Source organism: Ursus arctos, unplaced genomic scaffold (assembly GCF_023065955.2).
Source record: "Ursus arctos isolate Adak ecotype North America unplaced genomic scaffold, UrsArc2.0 scaffold_30, whole genome shotgun sequence".
Classification (NCBI taxonomy): domain Eukaryota; kingdom Metazoa; phylum Chordata; class Mammalia; order Carnivora; family Ursidae; genus Ursus; species Ursus arctos.
In genome coordinates this window covers 26,665,323-26,683,821 of record NW_026622986.1, presented here as the reverse complement: position 1 = coordinate 26,683,821, position 18,499 = coordinate 26,665,323, and the positions used below count along the sequence as shown (strand labels likewise).

The 18,499-nt window shown below is 46.1% G+C and overlaps 1 protein-coding gene across 17 annotated transcripts in view; it reads left to right on the top strand.

The window, feature by feature from the left end:
- Positions 1-18,499, top strand: part of CELF2 (CUGBP Elav-like family member 2) — a 556,236-nt gene that overhangs the window by 482,611 nt on the left and 55,126 nt on the right. For all 17 annotated transcript variants that reach the window (XM_044392047.3, XM_057304588.1, XM_026478623.4 and 14 more), the window contains 3 exons: positions 3,212-3,346; positions 11,700-11,779; positions 15,873-16,031. In XM_044392047.3, the coding sequence (XP_044247982.2) occupies positions 3,212-3,346; positions 11,700-11,779; positions 15,873-16,031 (374 nt within the window). The remainder of the gene's footprint in view (positions 1-3,211; positions 3,347-11,699; positions 11,780-15,872; positions 16,032-18,499) is intronic.

Here is an 18,499-nt window from a genome sequence, read left to right as displayed (position 1 = left end):
CTTCTTTAGCTTTTTCAGGAGCTGCACATTTAGCTCACGCCAGCATCACCCTGCAGCTCCAGACCTGCAGTGTTTCAGCTCCGTGCCATCAGGATGGGTCTCCCAGTGAAACCAAGGACTCACTGGGAATTTTTTTTTAAAGATTTATTTATTTATTTATTTGACAGAGATAGCCAGCAAGAGAGGGAACACAAGCAGGGGGAGTGGGAGAGGAAGAAGCAGGCTTCCAGCGGAGGAGCCCGATGTGGGATTCGATCCCAGAACGCCAGGATCACGCCCTGAGCCGAAGGCAGACGCCTAACGACTGCGCTACCCAGGCGCCCCTCACTGGGAATTTATCATGTGCTTTTTGTTTGAAAGAACTAAAACGGGATCCTTTAGAAGAAGAAGAAATTCAATAGGATTTTTTTTTTTTAACTCTCAAGAAGAGATGAGCCACAGCTTCCTTGGGTAGCGGTCCTAGAGACAGTGAAGCTTGGAGGGTGAGGTTACCACTGCAGCTAGAAGTTTGTGGCTCCTGGCTCTGCTATGCTTCAGTCCGTCCCTTCCCATCGGGGGATGCCGTGTTTCCTCCAGGCCGCCGTGGTGTCCTGGCGGTCCCAGTGTTGGTGAGCGCAGATGCTTGCCCTCCTCCCACCACTTCCCCATACATCAGCGGTAGCTCACCTACTCTTATGGGTGAGAAGAGAGCTTAAATGTAAGATTGTTCATCTGCAGGAGGGGAGTCGGGTCCTCACCGGCTTCCCCCTACGACTCAGAGCCAGTGACGCCATTGCCCTTTGATGAGGCTCAACACGGGACAGGGTGTTCCTTTTCTATACCTTGAGCCCCTCTCTACAGAAGCAGCAGGAAATGATGCCTATTGTGCTGAAGCCTGGCTGCTTTCCTCTGTCCACCCCACAATCTCTCCCCGTGCTCCTTAAAGGCCAGCTGAAATGCCACATCCTCCGTCCATCAAGTCTTTCTCGAGCTCTTGGCTCATGGTCGGTAGCTCATGGTACTATGGCATCGTGGTTTCCACTGTGTTCCTCAGAGCCCTGGCTTTTCTGCCCTGTCTCAGGAGCTGCCTGAGTGCAGAGCACGGCTGGCAGGTGGGATTCTGGGCTTCAGCGTCCCCCCCCCCCCCACAGGCTTAAGTCACGCCAAGCATGTAGCAGGATCCCCTTGTCTTTGTTCCTTAAGAAGAACAGCAAGGAAAGAGAAGAGTTTAAACCCATTTTATGGATGACAAGACTGAAGTCCACAGAAGTCAGCTCACTCCCCAGGGTCGCACATGATGGCAGTGCTGGAACCAGACAGGTCTCCTGACCCAGCCCTGCCTTCCCCTGGAGGCCTCCACTCCCTCCTCTGCTCTCATAGGAAACAGCACAGGAGACAGGACTGGAGCCAGGAGTGGGACAAGCAGATGTGGTCCAGGTTAGGCCCCCTCCTAGCTGAATGACCCCAGGCACGTTCCTTCCCTTCCCCACTGGGTAGAGGCGTGTCTTTTAGAGTGAGAAAAAACATCTTTCAGGTCTCTCACTTCTGGTCTGGGCTCTACAGGGCAAGAGCACTTAGCTGCCTCACTCAGGCCTCTCAGAGCTGTGTTGTCCTCTAGAATGTCATCTGTGGCTTTTTAAATTTAAATTAGTTACAATTAAATCACAGTAACAGTTCAGTTTCTCAGTCACACTGGCCACATTTGAGGTGCTCAGAGCCACGCATGGCTTTAGCTACTGCCGTGGACATCACAGGTCGGTTCCCCTCGTGGACAGCACCGCTCCAGAGCAAACCTCCCTGTGTTCCATCCCTGCTTCCCCGACAGATCTCTCCCAGGCCTGGGGGCCTGGGGGCAGCCAGTTCGACTCAGGCACCAAGAGCACCTGGCCCTAGAAAGTCTAAAATACATTCTTGTTGGTAAAATAAAAATGAGACACTGACTATCCAGGGTGAGAATAAGGGAGACAGAGATAAAAGCCAGTTAGAGAGCAATGTGAGAGGATGGTACGGACGCAACACGGAGGTTTGCACCCAGCGGTGGACGGCAGGGCCCTTTCCTTAGCCAGCCTGTTTGAGGCGCTGCTCCGGCCGGCTGCCCTTGCTTTCGATTCTAAGAAATGGACTAAAATGCAACACAGGAAGTAAGCAAGACTCCTCCCCGTGGACGTCTAGAATGGCTTTTTTTCCTTTTTTTCTTTTCTCTCTCTCTCTTTTTTTTTTTTCTCTTTCCTAAAAGCTGCAAACACTGTCCTGAAATCAGTGATAATTGAGCCTTTGAGGCTAAATGTAGGCCACTTATCCTGAGCGCAAGCTTGTAGATTTTGAGGAAAATCTCCTAGGTCATCAGAGGTAAACCTTCCCCAGTCTTTCCCTCCTGGCAGTTTCCCAGGTTAGAATTGGCGTGTGGTTGTCGTGACACCCAGAATGCATTTCTGGTCATCAAGAGTCCTGTCTCCGGGTGCATAGAATAGTTATGGTTCCCTCCTTGCTCTTTTCTGTTACGGTTCCACCCGAGCATGGGTCCGTCACAGTGGGGTTCTCCAGTAGCCACAGCCCCATTCTCTCCCTACAGTTGCCTTGCTCTTCATTTGCGGATGCAGACCATGCCTTGTCCTGGTTAGAGCTGCATAGCCATTGTGACAGACAGATGGACAGACAGCAGGTCATTTACTGGCTCTCCAGAGGGAAGAGCGTCTCCCTTATCTCTTCTTATTGTCTGGATTCATGGGGCAAAGCTATTTGAAATTGGGGGAGAAGCTTTTCTCCAATGAGTGCCTCATTGAAAGTTTTGTTTCCTATTGCACTTCCTCTGTTTGTCCTATTTTTCTTTCCCTGACCCTTTTTCTTTCTTGGTCATTCAAGTTAACACCTACAAAAAAAAATTCAAAGGCATATTCCAAAATATCTCTTATGTCACGGTGGCATTTAGCAACTGCATGGGACTTTGCACGGTGGGAGGGGAGGACTTCGTAGCATTTTGTGTCCCCTGAAGGTGTGTCTATGGGTAAGAATGAGCTCACAGGGAAGGGAGTGTCTGGGAGGGGTTGGGTGGGAGAGCAGAGGCAGGGGTGGAGGGGGAGGAGGAACGAGGCCTGGAAATCAGAAAAGCTGGCCTTGGGATGCTGCTTCCTCTCACATGACTGCGGGCCCCTGGCTTGATGTGGTAACGAGCACTGATTACAAGAAAAGGGTTCAAACTGGCCTTTGCTCATTCATTATTTTTATCTCCTAGCTGTTGAAGACCGAAAATTGTTCATAGGAATGGTTTCGAAGAAATGTAATGAGAATGATATCAGGGTGATGTTTTCTCCATTTGGCCAGATAGAAGAATGCCGGATTCTCCGGGGACCCGACGGGCTGAGTCGAGGTGAGTGTGCCGTCTATAAAGTCTCCTCCCTTAAGTGCTAATTGGAACTCTGTGTCACGATCAAGGTAGACGTAGGCACCGCACGCAGCGAGAGGTTACCCTGTAATGTGTCCCGTGTGATCAAGTTATCCACCGTGAACTTTTCACCGTAGCGGCAGTGATCGCCTTGTATTTCTCAGGTCGAGAAGGTCTTGAAGCCAGCATATTAGCTCAGGCTCTCCCGGCCAGCAGGGAAGCCGACAGCCTACCCTGTTATACACCCTTTCTATCTCAAACGGAAGTAGGTTTTGGGGGTGAGGGAGAGAGGTGGAGGAGGAAAGAGAATATGGGTTGTTTTCATCTTAGTCTCTGGCTTCCTGCCTATGCCCAAGGGAAGTGTGAAGGGGATGGGCCTCATGACAGCAACAGAAACCAAGGAAAAACGCCAGTGTTCCCACGTAGCGCAGAGCAGGTAGGAACTCAGAGAAACTGGGCCTGTCCTGGGCTATGAGGGTTTTATTTTAAAGATCAAAACTCCTGGAGACCTGAGCGCAGGAAGTCCATTAAGTGGCAGAGAGATGACTCGGTCCAGAAGATTGTAGGCTCCTCTTTGTCACCGTGACAGAAGCAGAGACCGTGGCTGCGAGCACTGACGAAAACCAGTATTTTTGCAAGCAGCTATCCAAGGTAGCTGGAAATAACTGCTCTCTTTCCATGTTTGCCTCTCCTTGGACAGCGCCACAGAGATCCTTCCCTACAGCACTGAGAAGCGCTGTCACTGAGCCTTCACCCCCCATCAGATTGTGTTTCCCAAGACAGCCCAGGAGGCTGGAGTCAGAGTGTATATAGAAAACACATTTTTCACTTCTTCTAAGAAATCCATATGTTTGCAACACAGAGAGGCTCTCATTCTATTAATGTACTTACTGATGCAGTTTCCATGGGGCTAATTAGAAACTTCTTTTCTTTCCCCGTCTCTGGTTCTGGGACAGCACTGCCTTCTCAAACCACATGCTGAAAGGAAAGGTCGAGCCTTAGGTCCCAAAGCACTAATTTTCACCCATCTCCCTCATTTTAACTAAACGCAGCACCATGCAAGGAGGAACATTTGTTCTTTTGACTTTGAGACACAAAACTTCGTGATGTCAGCTGCTAGAATCAAAGGCACAGAGAACAAAAGTTTCCTGCCTACACCCACCTCCAGAGCCCCACATGGAGGTAGTCGAGGGGAACAGTAGAAGGAGGTGGACAGCTTCAGGCTTGTGGGGCCCGTGTTTTCTTCTGAAGGTGGTTTTTAAAAGGAAGGAGGCATGGGAATGACAGCGGGAGTGTTGTGTTCCCTGGTAGTTGCAAAGGTTGTCATCCTGCCTCACCGTGAACACGTGCTGCCCGAGATCGGTATGGGCGTGACCCTAACCCGCAGACCCAGTGCCTGGGGCTGAGCCATAGCTTACCCCACGCTGTCACGGCGGCAGCCACAGCAGCCCCCCAGGCCTGTGACCACACAACCTCAGGGGTACAGGAGGATGCTGGGAGCTCCGTCCCGGCGCCCTCCGTGCCGTACCCGGCACACTCACTCCCCGAGAGCTTCCAGTCACGTGGGATCATAGGACTCTGCTGACAGTCATGCTAGATACCCACCCCGGGGTAGAACCCCGTGGGAAAAGGCAGTGTGGCTAGACGAAGAAGAAGAAAACATGGAGGAAACACATGATCCTGTTTTTGTAGTCCCTGTCCCGCTGCCAGTGTGGCAATCCGAACCACCCTTCTCTCCCCTTCTTATTCTCAGTCACTTCCGTCTTAGCGGTTTCCCATTCACCAAGGCGTATAGCATGGAGAAAGAACAGAAAGGAAGGCCTTTAAATTAATCAGTGCAATTTATAGCGGCCCAGAGGTCAGTGAGCCCGAGATCCAGTCCCAGAACTTCTGACGTGAACCACCGCCACGGTCAGTTCCTCGTCCTCGTTTCCCCCTTTGTAAATGGCAGCGGTGACCTTAGCTGCCCGCTCGCCTCCCAGGGCATGCGGGAGAGTTCCTGTCTAAGCTTACCCCTGCCCGGCTCCGGAGAGACCTCGGCTGCTGCTCTCGCTCTGCCGGCCCGGGTCCACCGTGCACTGACCCCGTCTGCCCGGCCGAGACAGGAACGAATAGCCTTGGTGCCCGCGGCGTCTAGAGCTCCTTGAGCCTACGTGAGTTATTCCCGCAGATACGACTTTAAAGCAGCCCCAGCTTTGGCAGGGAAGAGCAGGACGCGGTACTTGACAAGAGAGCTTGGCTAACTGGATCTGCCGCGTGGTTGATGAGCCGCCCCTGGACACCAGGAGCAGCCGAGTTCGGAGACAAGTTACGGGAGCACTCTCATCTGTATTTTAAGTAGATACTGGCTCCGTGTGAAGAGTAGAATACTCCTCCCTGCCTTTTTTTTTTTTTCCTTCTTAACAGAAAAGTAATTTCTGGTGAACTGATGAGAATTCCCTATGGCAAAAAAGAAAATGCTCATTTATAACCATTTGTCCTGAAATATAAAGCCAGACAGTGGTAGGTTTTTCAATTAGTGAGACCCAGGGACTCCTGGGTACAGGGGACGGCTCCTGAATCAGTGTATTTGTTAAAAGAACAATTCTCTCTCGTGCTACATTTTGCTTTCATTAAAGAATTGCAGTTTTCAATCAAATATTAATAAGTGTCTCCCATTAGCGGCTCTGCAGATAAAGGGTGCTCAGCATTTCTGGTCTCCGTGCCTGTTGCTGGCTCGGCTGTTTAAGACAGACAGACAGACATAAATAAATAAATAAAAATTAAGTGAAAGGAAAGGTTGGCTGCTCTGAAAAGCACCTTCAAAGTACGTTAAACTGAGTATAAACTAGTCAGTAAAAAAAGTTAACTCAGACCATTTGCTCATGAGGGAGAGGTACAGAAAAGTGGTTCACTTTTCTGGCTTCGCTTTTGCCCAGTTCCGCGTCAAGAATGAAGACTAAAGAGGCAGTTGGGGCGTTGGCTCCCCCACAGCTGTCTCCTGTCATGTCTTCTCTGCCACCTCCGTAGCTTCACTTCCTCCCTGCAGGGTACGAAGCCATGGTTTCTCCAGGCTTGTCGGATCAGAGTCCCTCACCGATTCGGAGTAGTGGGCTGCCAGGACCCACAGCTCTGGAGTTTGCATTAGAATCACTGTCTTTAAAATAAAATCATCATCTCCTTATGGGCCAGAAAGACTATTGGTAAAGTCCCATCAGGACTCAACAGCACCCGGATTTGTGCCATGTTCAGGATCAGACCCCACCCCGCCCCCCAGGAATTGTCCCGGCTGTACATGGACAGCACCCAGCATCTACCAAGCACGTTGAAACCAGCACTGAGCAAGTATCAGGAGTTTGACTCTCTCTAGGCAACATATCCGCATCTAAACGTGCACGTTCCCCTCCGGGGGCAGTAACCCATTCTGCCATCTTTTCTAATTTGGAAAACCTGGTTTGAGATGCTTTCAGGCCCCTTCATAATACTCACATCCTTCTGCAATAGCAGGTCAGCCTCCCAGGCCTGCTGAACGCACCTTCTTCGAGAAAGGAAGCAAGATACCACGAGTCCATCATGGGAAGTCAAATGAGCTGTTTGCTCTCAAAGTCAAAGCTGGCGTCTTCTCAGCCAGTGCATTTATTTGTCAGTGTCCCCTTAGCCTGTTGATTTCCTAAAATACACATGTTCTCACATACCCATAATCCCACAGTCAGAATGGACTGTTTGGGTACAGTCTGCCGGGTTTTCTGCACCATGGCAACGATTGTCTGTAACTCAGAGACAGTGAAAGAGTTCATCTCATTTTTCTTTCCCATAAAGTGTAGTCAGATCTTCACTGCCATGTAAGGTAACTTTCTGCTTGTTTAAGAATATTCCAGCTGTGTTGATGGTGTTCCAACATTCTCCTGCCAAAACCCTTGACAAATGAAATTGGCAATATTTTCAGGGATGTTGGCAAGCATAGCCTGGATTTAGCCATTAAATCCTCGTTTGTTTCCGTTATATCTGATCAGAATATTAGGACAGGGCTTTTGACTTTTAAAACATGTACACAGAGCAGACTCGATCACAACCTCTTAGGCGTGCCCACCTAGTAGCTAAACATACGTGGACACTCTTACCAAATACCCCTGGGTTATTACCTGTATTTTGTCACCTCGTTCTGAGTGCGGTCTTGGAACGTCCTCTCAGGGGTGAGATTTTTGCAAACTAGTAAGTCCTGTGCACTCGGCCTTGGGTGGAATAGACCATCTGTCTCTCCAGGCCAGTTCTAAACAAACCAGCCCAGCACTGGGGACGGTGCGTTCGAGTATTTGTTTGGATGCTCTCGTGTTACACTGATAACATATGTTTCATAAACTCTGCCCCTGCTAAAAAGATACAGCGAGGAAAATTGGCTGCATTAAGAACTTCCTTTGGCCGAATGGGAATTTATAAACAAGTCTACCATAGCCGAAAGCTCCTTCATGCCGCACAAGTTATTTTAAATTATGCTTCCCTCAGTTGAAATACAGCAGGCTACTGCTTCTCTTTCAAAGCAGAGGCAGAAAACCAAGAGGCCCTGGCACTGTATGTGCTTTTAAAAGTGCGTGCGTGCCTGCCTGCCTGCCTTCCTTCTTTCTCTCTCTCTCTCTCTCTCTCTCTCTCTCTTTTTTGGTGCAGACGTAGAATTCATCTAGTTCTCAAAATTCTCTTGCAGCTGAGAGAAAAGGTAGAACACCTGAGTGAATATAGCTTTTCAGTTGAGATGACAAGTGTAATAGATGTGTTCCAGAATCTTCTCTGTGACAGGGCCACGTGCTTTCCTTAGATCCTGTCTGTAGGAGGAAATTACTTGGAGAAACCTCTCCCCAGTCAATCATTTATCTGTTTTAGCAGCAAGAAGGCAACCTCACCGAACTGGGAGGAGTGTTCGGTTCCTTTCATTTCTGTGAGCGATCTCTGACATTCTGAAAGTAGGGACAATAAATAATTGTAAGGTAAATTACAGGTCGGCCACAGTTAAGGACGGAATTTTTCTTTATTTTTTTCAGCTATTATGTATTTGGAGAGGCTTTAAGACAATAATATACAGGCTATCTTACCTAACCCAAAAAAAACAAAACACACACAAAAAAAGCTTCATTATCTTGGTACATGTAATCTTTTTTCCCCTTTCTAGTTTCTCCTGCGTTTTAGGCAGTAGTCAGAGAACTGACTCTGAAACAGTGTATCCACTGATCTAGAACAGGGGAGGGCTGACCCTGAGACATTCTAGAACAGTAGAGGGCTGACTCCGCAAGATCAGAGCAGTTATCCCGTCAAGACCCAAGGGACTCCACTGCACCCAGAAGCTCATTTTTACTGGAAGGGGCGAGTTGACCTAAGTTATTTTTGTCCAAAGGGAAGTCAGTTCCTTGGCTTTTAGAAGAAGCTGGCAGCCGGTCTTGGTGAAAGAAGCTTATGTGACCCTATATTAGTGAAAAGCCACAGATTTGAGGCCTAATCGTAAAGCCACCACCATGTTTTCAGTGGCATGGAAATGAAAATTAGAATCTAGCCGTAGGACCAGAGCAGAAATTACAAAGGTTAACAAGCTACCAAGCCATGAAACATTTGGTTCTGAAGTTGCAGTACTTCCTCCAGAATGGCAGAGAGAAGGAAATTTCCAACATGCGCGCTCACTCTACAAACGACAGTAATTTTCCCTCTTAAGTAATTGAACACAGCGCATAGTCCTGAACTTGACAGAGCCCCTGAGGAGACAGGTTCTCTCTTACTGCACCACTGCCAATAGAGTCCAAAGGTTAAAGGAGTCATCAGATTTGTCAGATCATTTTTTTTTTTTTGGATGCAGTAAGGGTTGTATAATTAGAAGCATCAGTCGAGCTTTTAATTGCAGGTTTCAGAGAGGAAAGAGCAATGGTTCAAGTTTATAGAGTTGGAATTTTATTGTTCTATTGCTAATACTTCTGAGACCTGCTAATTGCTGTATCTTTCTCACTAAGTTACTTAAAAAGTTCTGCTTGTTCTGAAATTGTGGTAAATGCATAAACTGTGCCTTATTGATTTCTGTCAACATTTTACATGTTGTTTTTTTTTTTTTTTTATGCATTCTTAACCTCCATTTGGAAACTGTCAGTTTGGCACACGTTCCTGGATAATAAGAGCAAATAAAGTGAATGAAACAATCTTCTTGACTATTAAAAGCAGACTTAGGCCAGGCTTCTTGTGATGTCAAGTATATCTCCATTAGATTATTTGCAAAAGCAAATAATTCCATTGTGGTCTCAAGAAACGGAAGACGAAAAATCTTAGTGTTATCTCCTCTGTTAATAATGTCGGTCATAATCACAGTGTTTTTGAAGGGGTATCATTCTGAGACGGATGGTAACTTTGGGGCTCTCGAATTATAGAGCTGAGTCGCAATATGGAAGCCAGTAGACATCCTGTCGTCTGTCTCACACTGTTACACACGTCTTCTAGATGCCTCAGAGAAGGCTCCAGATCGCTTTCCCTGATGACAAGCTACAGCCAGTGGAGGTGCAGACAGTGTGTTTAAATAGGAAGCTTCCTAGCTGCTATAATGCCAGAGAAGTATATGAAACAGCTCGGCATTCATAGCAAGCTAGACCTAAGGCCAGCTTAACTGGGAGGTCAATGAGAGATGACTCTCCCATGTACTGAGAGTTTTGTTGTATTAAAAATTACAGCATGATGCAAAAAAAAATGCATTGACTTATTTTCATGACTGGATGTTTTTGTGCTTTGGGGATAATGGGCAGGTGTTGCTTTCTCTTATTGCTGTTTGATTAAAAGGTGCTAATACAGTATTGACTTGATAATCTCACCAAGTACACACGCAGAGCAAAAGAAGAAAATAAATTTTATGGCTCACAAATTGATTTACATAAACCAAACAATTTGCTGGGGGATTTTTTTTTTTTTTTTTTTTTTGGTTGTAGAACATTCTATTTGGCTTACTGGCCACAGGGGCAATAATCTTGCATTGTGGATGCCAGAATCCCACTTTCACGCATTCACTCTGAGAGGACAACAGGCTTCCGCCTCCCAGTGTTTAGATCTGCTTCATTTGGAAATCTTTTAAGTAGTAATAATAATGTTTTGAAGAAATTGAGTGGAACACTAAATTATTCTCTGATACCTAAGTTCATACTGTGCCGAGCTAGAGAAGCTGAAAATCAATGCACTTTTAAAGTCATTAGAGATCATAAGTGAAATAAGTCTGCGTTGCTTTAGCTAAGCTTTTAGTGTGCTACGGTATTATTATAAAATCAGCCTGAATCTGCATTAATTTCACAGTCTTTTTCTCTAAGAAGCCCAAGGGTGCACGACGAATAAAATGTAAATTTCAGAAGGCAGTGTTTTTATTATTGAGAGGGGCGATGAGCCATGTCGTTGGAGCGGTGACCCACACGGTGGCCGGCACCTGCCACCAGGAGCTGGAGCAGGCAGTGTGGATTCTGGGTATTGTACGGCACGAGAAATAAAGAGCCATGGAAAGTTCAGTGGGTCTCACAGGAGACATTCAGAGAACTGTACGTTGTGTCGTGTATGTTAGACTTTAGGTCAGATCTCTGATGCATATCCGAAACCACAACTTGGAAAAGTCATAAAGGGTTTCTACAACTAAGAAATCCAATGCAGATTTTAAAGTTTTGCCTTAATATGCACTATTGACTATTCCCAGAGTAACAGAGCATGTGTTTTTGTTCGTAATTAATAATTACTAAACAGTTCCTGCAGGATGGGGTCTGTTTCTCTGCATTTGAATCGCACCAATGTATACGGATACGTATATATGTTTTAACTACCCAGAAGAGATAAGACGTATTTATTTGCTGACATTTCGAGCCTCTGGAATTTATTTGTTAATTTGCCCTTGGTGTGAGGATTTTATTATTTGATGCTTAAAAATCAACGCTAGAATTTGAAATCCAAAGCCTGAATGTGTGGATGCGCTAAGTAAAGATGATCAGCCAAGGAGAAAAATGTAAAACAGTAACTTTTTATTTTAGAAAATGCAAACTAGATCTTGCTCATTTCAAACCCCCGTGACGAAAAAAAAAGAAAAAGAAAAGAAAAAAGTGCCCAACTACTTTCCCCTTGTCTCCATTTAAAAAAAAATAAACTAGTCAATAAATAAATCTTTCTGCTTTGGTCAGATTAGCAAGTCAGCACTGTGAGTAAAAAGCAAACTAAGATAAAACCGAGAGAGAAGTTGTTGATTTTTATGTACTACTGAGAACAGTGGCGTCCTGTGGCAGTTCTCGTAGACTGTGTTGGTTTAACAAGCGTCCAACCCTTTTGTCTTGTTGTTTTTTGTCTTTCCTGCTCCCTGTCCCCTTGTTTCCCACAGGCTGTGCGTTTGTCACATTTTCTACAAGGGCAATGGCACAGAATGCAATCAAAGCCATGCATCAGTCTCAGACCATGGAGGTACTGTATCATCTGCCCTTTCTTTGTTTTCTTTGTGCAAATGATGGGGAATGGGAAAGCAGCTCTCTCCGTGCAGTGTTCACATGACAGTCACAGATGGACACTTTGACCATCTCTTCCATTCATTCATATTCATCCTCTCTCTCGCTCTCTCTCGCTCTCACTCTCACTTTCTCTCTCTCTCACTCTGAATTTTTCCCCTAATGACTTGAAATGCATTTAGTAAAACCTTCCACGTGCTGTACATTATTTTTTGAGCCTTTTACTGCAGTGGCCTCAGGCCCTGTAACGTAGCATCATGATGCAGTTTAAACCAAGACTCATTCTCGACCTCTAAAGGATCCAGTCCGTTCCTGGTCCAGGGTTGGTATGGAGTCAACCTTAACAGCCCTCGCTCCAAATTGCAGCCTGCCCTGTGCCAATCACAGGGTTCTTTTTTTTTTCCCCCTTTTTCTTTTTTTCTTTTTTTTTTCCCCCTTAAATATGGGGTCAAGCTCTCTTTAGTCAAACAGAATTGTGTTTTCGCATCAAGCATGTTGGGAGAAAGTTAATACTTCTCCTACATGGTTTAACCAGTGAAAATGTTTATGAGAATCCCTCGAAAAATTAGATACGTCTGTTTACCCAAAAAACGCACGATAAACATAAAGGCTCAAATTTGGTCTCCGAATGAGAGATAGTGGCTTTGGGGGAAGATTGATATGCTGCTGTGGGTGTTTCCCCCACACACCTAGATAGACGGCTCTGTACTTCTCGTCTGTGATTTGGGTCTGGCCTTTCAGAATTTTGCACAAAAGCATTCCAAGAGTAGTACGCCGTTACTTACTCTGTACTGTCTGGTAGAATCATTTGGGAGTGCATGTTCTGTACCCTGTATATCTGTGTGTGGGTGATCTTTTCTGGAGGTGGCCCTGTGGTGTTACCTGAAGTTACGTTTTCATCCTCTGAAAAGCAAAATATTTTCAATTTTATTTAACGTGCAAAAATTTCTTTATGGATCGTTTGCGCTTTTTTTACCTCCGTTTTTTGGGGGGTTTTATTTTTTTTTTTTTATTTGTTTGTTTGTTTTTTGCAATGCTGCATCTCCCAAAGCATGCTGGGAGCTAAGTGATCATTTCTCGTCATGTTCTGGGGGCAACTTTTTTTTACAGTGAGGCGGAAGGTGGGTGGGCAGGGGGGGCAAGGAGTGTGCATGGCCTTGTCATTAAGTGTTTACTGTACTTTTCTGAGGTTTGATATCAGCATTGCAAAGCCTATTGTCTTTCTCCAGCTTCATTTTGACTTTGATATTCCTAACATATCTTATATAATCACTGTGTTTTCCTTTCAGTGCAATGCATTTTTAAGACACTCACACCCCCCTTACCTGAAGGCAAGCTCAGGTGAAAATCGGCCACGATAGGAGATAATTAGCAGGATTTGAAATACCTAGGGATCCGGTCTTACACGACATGCAGTCACACGTTGATGCTGTGTTTGCCCCCCACTTTCTCTCCGGCTGCTCCATTATTGGGGATCAGTCTGAATCCCAGCTACCTTTCAGTTTGGAGATAAAAATGAAAGTATGGTTAGGGAAAAAAAAAAGAGTTTTCACCTGTATTTATTATCTTCCATACATGTGTTTCATTCTTAATCATTTTTATTTCCTGTAATTTAGCGATTTGTACCTTAGATGATTTGTTAACCTAAATTCTTTCAGCTCTAACCCCAGTTCCTCCATCAGGGCCCCCCGAGTAAAGCCGCAGAGGATGCTGGTCTGTGTTCTCCTGTGTTCCTACAGGGGGAGAGAGCTCGGGAACGTAGCGCAGACCTGGGTATGAACCAGAACCAAAGAAGAATAGGCTCAGAATGAAAAGAATCTGCTGTAGAGAATGGGGCATAGTCATTCTTAAGAAATCCTTGATCCTTTGGTATTAACATCTCTATTATTAAGAAAATCAAATTTTGGTGCACTTGTTTTTAAATCCGGACACCCGTGCTCAGACAGAGGGGCCCTCAGACACTCAAATTTCCTGCTGACTTTAAAAAATATGGACATTTAACTGGAAGATTGCATGGTATGCCAGTCACATTGTAGTTGTACAACCGAAGTTTGCTGGATTTTTTTTTTAAACTAATTTTGTTATTTTCAGGACTCTGGCTCACATCTTTAACCAAGATGTATTATCTAAGAGATTTGAATTCAAATGAGTTGAATGTTAAAGTTGCAAAAGAACATGTTCTTAAAAGTAATTAATTTTTATATCGTTCTTTTTTTCCACTTTCCTCCAATCTACACCCATCCCATTTTTTTCCTTTTTATGGTTTAAACACGTTATTTTGGGCCTAGTTTTTTGCTGCTTTATCTTTTTCTTCTTCCTTTTTTTTTTTTTTTTTTGGTATCTAAGGAAGAAAAAAAACCAGGAAATGTACTCTTAGGAGGAGATGCTATGATTTGTTATGGAACCAATTTGATGCAACAGTAACAACTCTTTCCATACAAAACCCTCCCGCTGTATAATCTCCCGTTTCAGAGTATTTTGCTCTCTTTAAAGCAACGAAGTGCTGAAATACGGAGCAGAAGAAGAAAAATGAAGTATAGATTTTTTTAAGTGGTGGAAATATTATTTTCATGCGGTTGACTGACATTTAATGTTCTGTCCTGTGGCCGTGGCTGCCAGAGCTGAAGACCCGTACGCTGGAAGTTCACACTGAAAGAGCCACCTCGTTTTTCTCACTTTTTGGGGGAGAGGTGGGGGTCATAACAGATGCGCTAGCCCTCACATATTCACAGCTACATCCCCAGTAACTACCCAAGGTGATAAGAAACAAAACACACGCAGGTTTGTTTTCTAGGAAAAAGAAAAATGACCCGAAGGGAAGGGAAAGAGAGAGAGCTCATTTAAGTAGGAATGTAAAATTTCTGAGAGGAGAGAGAGAGGTCTATTATCATGCTGAGTTTCAATAAAAGTTTTTTTTTTTTAATCACCTGGGTAGAATGACTTCTTTTTATCTCAGCAAAATTTAACGGCTTTAATGGTGATGAGATGTGTAGGCAAGCCGTAGCAAGGGGGAGAGGGGTGGGGAGGGAGGAGCGCGTGTCTCTGCCGAGTGTTGACCGAGTGGCGAATGTTCCACAGGGGCTCAGGGAGGGAAGTCTTCCTGCTGGAGGCGCAGGCCCTTATTTTCCCCTAATGATTTTATCCATCTCAGACATGAATTCGCCCTCTTCTGTGACCCTTGGCCATGCACTCACTCACTGCCCCTACTCGTTGCCTTTTAAAGGGAATGAACACTGGAAAGCAGCACCTAGAATGGTGAGATCCATTGACAAGCCAAGTAGACGCCTTCTGCCATTTCAGATACAGCTCCTTTCACTAGAATATGCTTCCAAGACTGGTGGTTTGCAGGAGCCCTGGGCACGGTGGGTAGAATAGATGTGTCCGAGAAGGAAGAGAGACCTCTCTGAAAACACGGACAGTTACGTTGGCCCATGCCTGTGTTTTCTGAATCTCCCTTGCCCTCATCCACATTCCTAAAACAAAACCCTTCTCCCTCCGTGTAGTGCTGGGTCAGGAGGACTCCTGCGTTCCAAAGCTCAAAAATGCATCACTGAGAATTGGAAAGAGTGAAAAAATAAATACATGAATGAGGGACGTTTTCCTTCCCATTGCAACGTCTCTCCTCCTCTGCCCCCTGCTCACGTGTGGAAACAGGCAGACACACAGACAAGTCTGTCTTGCAGACAAGCGAACCATGAAGCTTAATTAAAGAATGTTGATAAGGTCTCTTGTCTCTGAGGAGGTCGTGGAAAGGTTGGAGGAAGACACACGAAGAGAGGAGGAGAGGCAGTTTAATAATCAGAGCAAGAAAGCAAATGGCTTCATCGACCGCCAGATCCCCAGAGAAACCAGTGGCAGTATCTGGAAATTTCTGTGGATGGTACTGGTCAGAGAAGAAGAAGGAATATCAAACCATTTAAAAAAAGAAAACATTCCAGACGGTTCCATGTGCTCCGAGATAGTTGAGAAAGCTAGATCCAGTGCTGAGTGTCATGAGAGGATTCAGCCAGGCGGTAACCCCCCTCTTCACTTTCCGCTGTGTCTGACCACAGGGCTGCTCTTCACCCATCGTAGTGAAGTTCGCGGACACTCAGAAGGACAAAGAGCAAAGGCGCCTCCAGCAGCAGCTGGCCCAGCAGATGCAGCAGCTCAACACTGCCACCTGGGGGAACCTGACAGGTCTGGGCGGACTCACCCCGCAGTACCTAGCGGTAAGTGCCCAGCCGAGGCCAGCGCCCATCCCCACTGTGACTCCTGAAACCGCCCCGCGACACCCCCCCCCCAAGTTGATGAAAGAATTCCACGGGGGGGGCATTTTGAATCTCAGGAAATTATTGAAATCAGGGTTGATGCAGAATATTTTTCCAAGTGAAATTGATTAGCCTAAGGATGTGAGTCGTTTCATTCTGGCCTGATGCGGGCTGAGCCGAGACCCACGAGGCTGAATTTGAACCGCTGTTTCAGAGACCTTATGACATCTTGCATAAGAAGGGGTGCAGCACGCCTGATGGTGGTCTAGCCACACTACGGCAGAGGTGGCCCCAGGGGTTAGCGTATTCCACCCCAGGACAGCCAGCGAAACCCCATTGGCCCTTCCATTCGGTGGTCCTGGCCTTTCCCTGGGGAACCGCACTGACAAAATCAAACGGTTCTTCATCTGTTTGAAACCCAAAAATGAGAACCTGTTTCAGGGCAGATAAACCCCATCTCCTTACGTTACCTTGTTTTAAACTCATTTTCCTGTTATTCCTTGTGCTACCACATCTCCGTCGGTGTCTTTAGTAAAATACAGCGACCAGGATTTAAGACAATTCCCTGGTAAGATGTAAACAGCACACAGAGCAGTGGCCCCTGGTGTGGACTTTAAAATACCTTCGCGTAGCCTGGGAACGGCCCTCGTGCTAACCATGTCACACGTGAGGCGGACGGCAGCTAACTCTCCTTGAACCACTGCTAACCCGTGGTCCTCTGCCCCGTTCCTCTGCTTTGGCACCTACAGGCTGGACTTCACATTGACTAACATAAATTCGTATCTCGAGTTTGGGCCTGGTATCCTAGCCTCTCTGGGTGTGCACGTGTGTGCATCCGTGTATGTGTGTTCTGTCCTAATTCTGTCATTTGCCATTTTAACTGTCCCGCCTTGGGGCTGCAGGATCCACTAGTCTTACTTTGTAACAGAGCCTGCCTGGTTCTGTGCGACAGGCCTGCCTCCGATCTTGAAAGGTAAGGAGCGCCCACCTGTACAGGTGAGGAAGGAGGCTCCGAGAGGTGACACGACGTCCCCGAGACCGAGCTGCTGGCGGGCAGGCGAGTGGGATGTCAGCCCTCTGCGTGTTCTGTCCTGTGTGCTGGGGCTGTGGTTCGTATTGCTCTCTTTCCCCCACCCCCTCCAGCCCCAGTGCCCAGTGGGGTCTGGCTTAATACCTACTCGATACACGTTAGCTTAATGAAGGAGGCGCCTGCTTCTCCTGTCTTCATCTGAACCATTAATAAAAGCGTTGACTGACTTTACTGTCACCTTATAGCTATTTCGCAGTCATAGCCACAAAGACACCGTGAGCGATTACACCAGAGGTCTTGCTGAAAGAAAAAAAAAATCTATATTTTCTCTTCCATATCGTTTTCTTGGTCTCTCAGTCTAAAATTTTATGAAACAAGAAATGAGTCTCGCTTAGCAGTCATTTGTCTTCCCCAAACCTGTGCTTTTCAGTTGTTCGCAGGCCATCTGTTTATGGATACCAGAATTGGTATCAGAGATTGATGTCAGGCTCACCTTTTCATAATTTCTAAGAATCCAGCTTCCTGCTCCATCGTTTCTAAAAACCAAGACACCTGTGCCTGTCCCCAGTCTTCTGGCACTTCTCCCATGCCCCACAGCGGATGAAGGTCTCTGGCACATGTTTCTTTGACTGCACCGGCAAATTATTTCCATACACTGAGAAAGAATCTCAGCCTCATTTATAAAAACATATTTTTCTATGATCTTACCTCTGTTTGCTCCTACTGTGGGCTTTTGTTCTTTCTCAGCCATATTTGTTCTGCCCCTCTCCGTTGGAAGTCCATTTCTTTTGGAAAAGCCCTCGTCCTTCAAGGCATTCCCCACTTGTGGGTTGAGGGGGAGAGTCTTACTCTGGCCCACCAGAGAATGGTTATCAGCGGATAAAATCCTGGGTAATAGTTTGAGGACACCCCAGCTATTTCCATGTACCTCAGTAGGCATTATTAGTTCCTCAAAATAGCTTCAAAGCTAATTGAATTTGACTTCACTTTTTAATTTTTAAACATACCTAGTAGGAAAGGGAGGAAGGGCTTACAACCACGAGAGAATGGGAAACCCACGAAATCAAGCCAAAATAAGGGATTTCTCCCTCTAAAAATGGTAAATCCCTAACTTCTCCTTCTTCCTCACTGTTCCTCGTGTGTGTCTGAGTCTGTGTGTAAAACCTCGGCGGTACATTTCTGCGAGTCAGGAGGGATGAGTAGACATCACAGCCGCTCCTGTGGTATCTGTCGCTCTGGATCCCCATCATATTGTAACGGAGCCTGGGCTTGGGTCAGCCCCTGATACTCCATTCCACTTGGTGCTCTTAAGTCCGTGGATAGATGCCCATTTCTGAGTCCTGTCCTTTGCTTGGTATTGAACTCAAAAAAACCCTACCCTTACCCAGAGGAATGACTC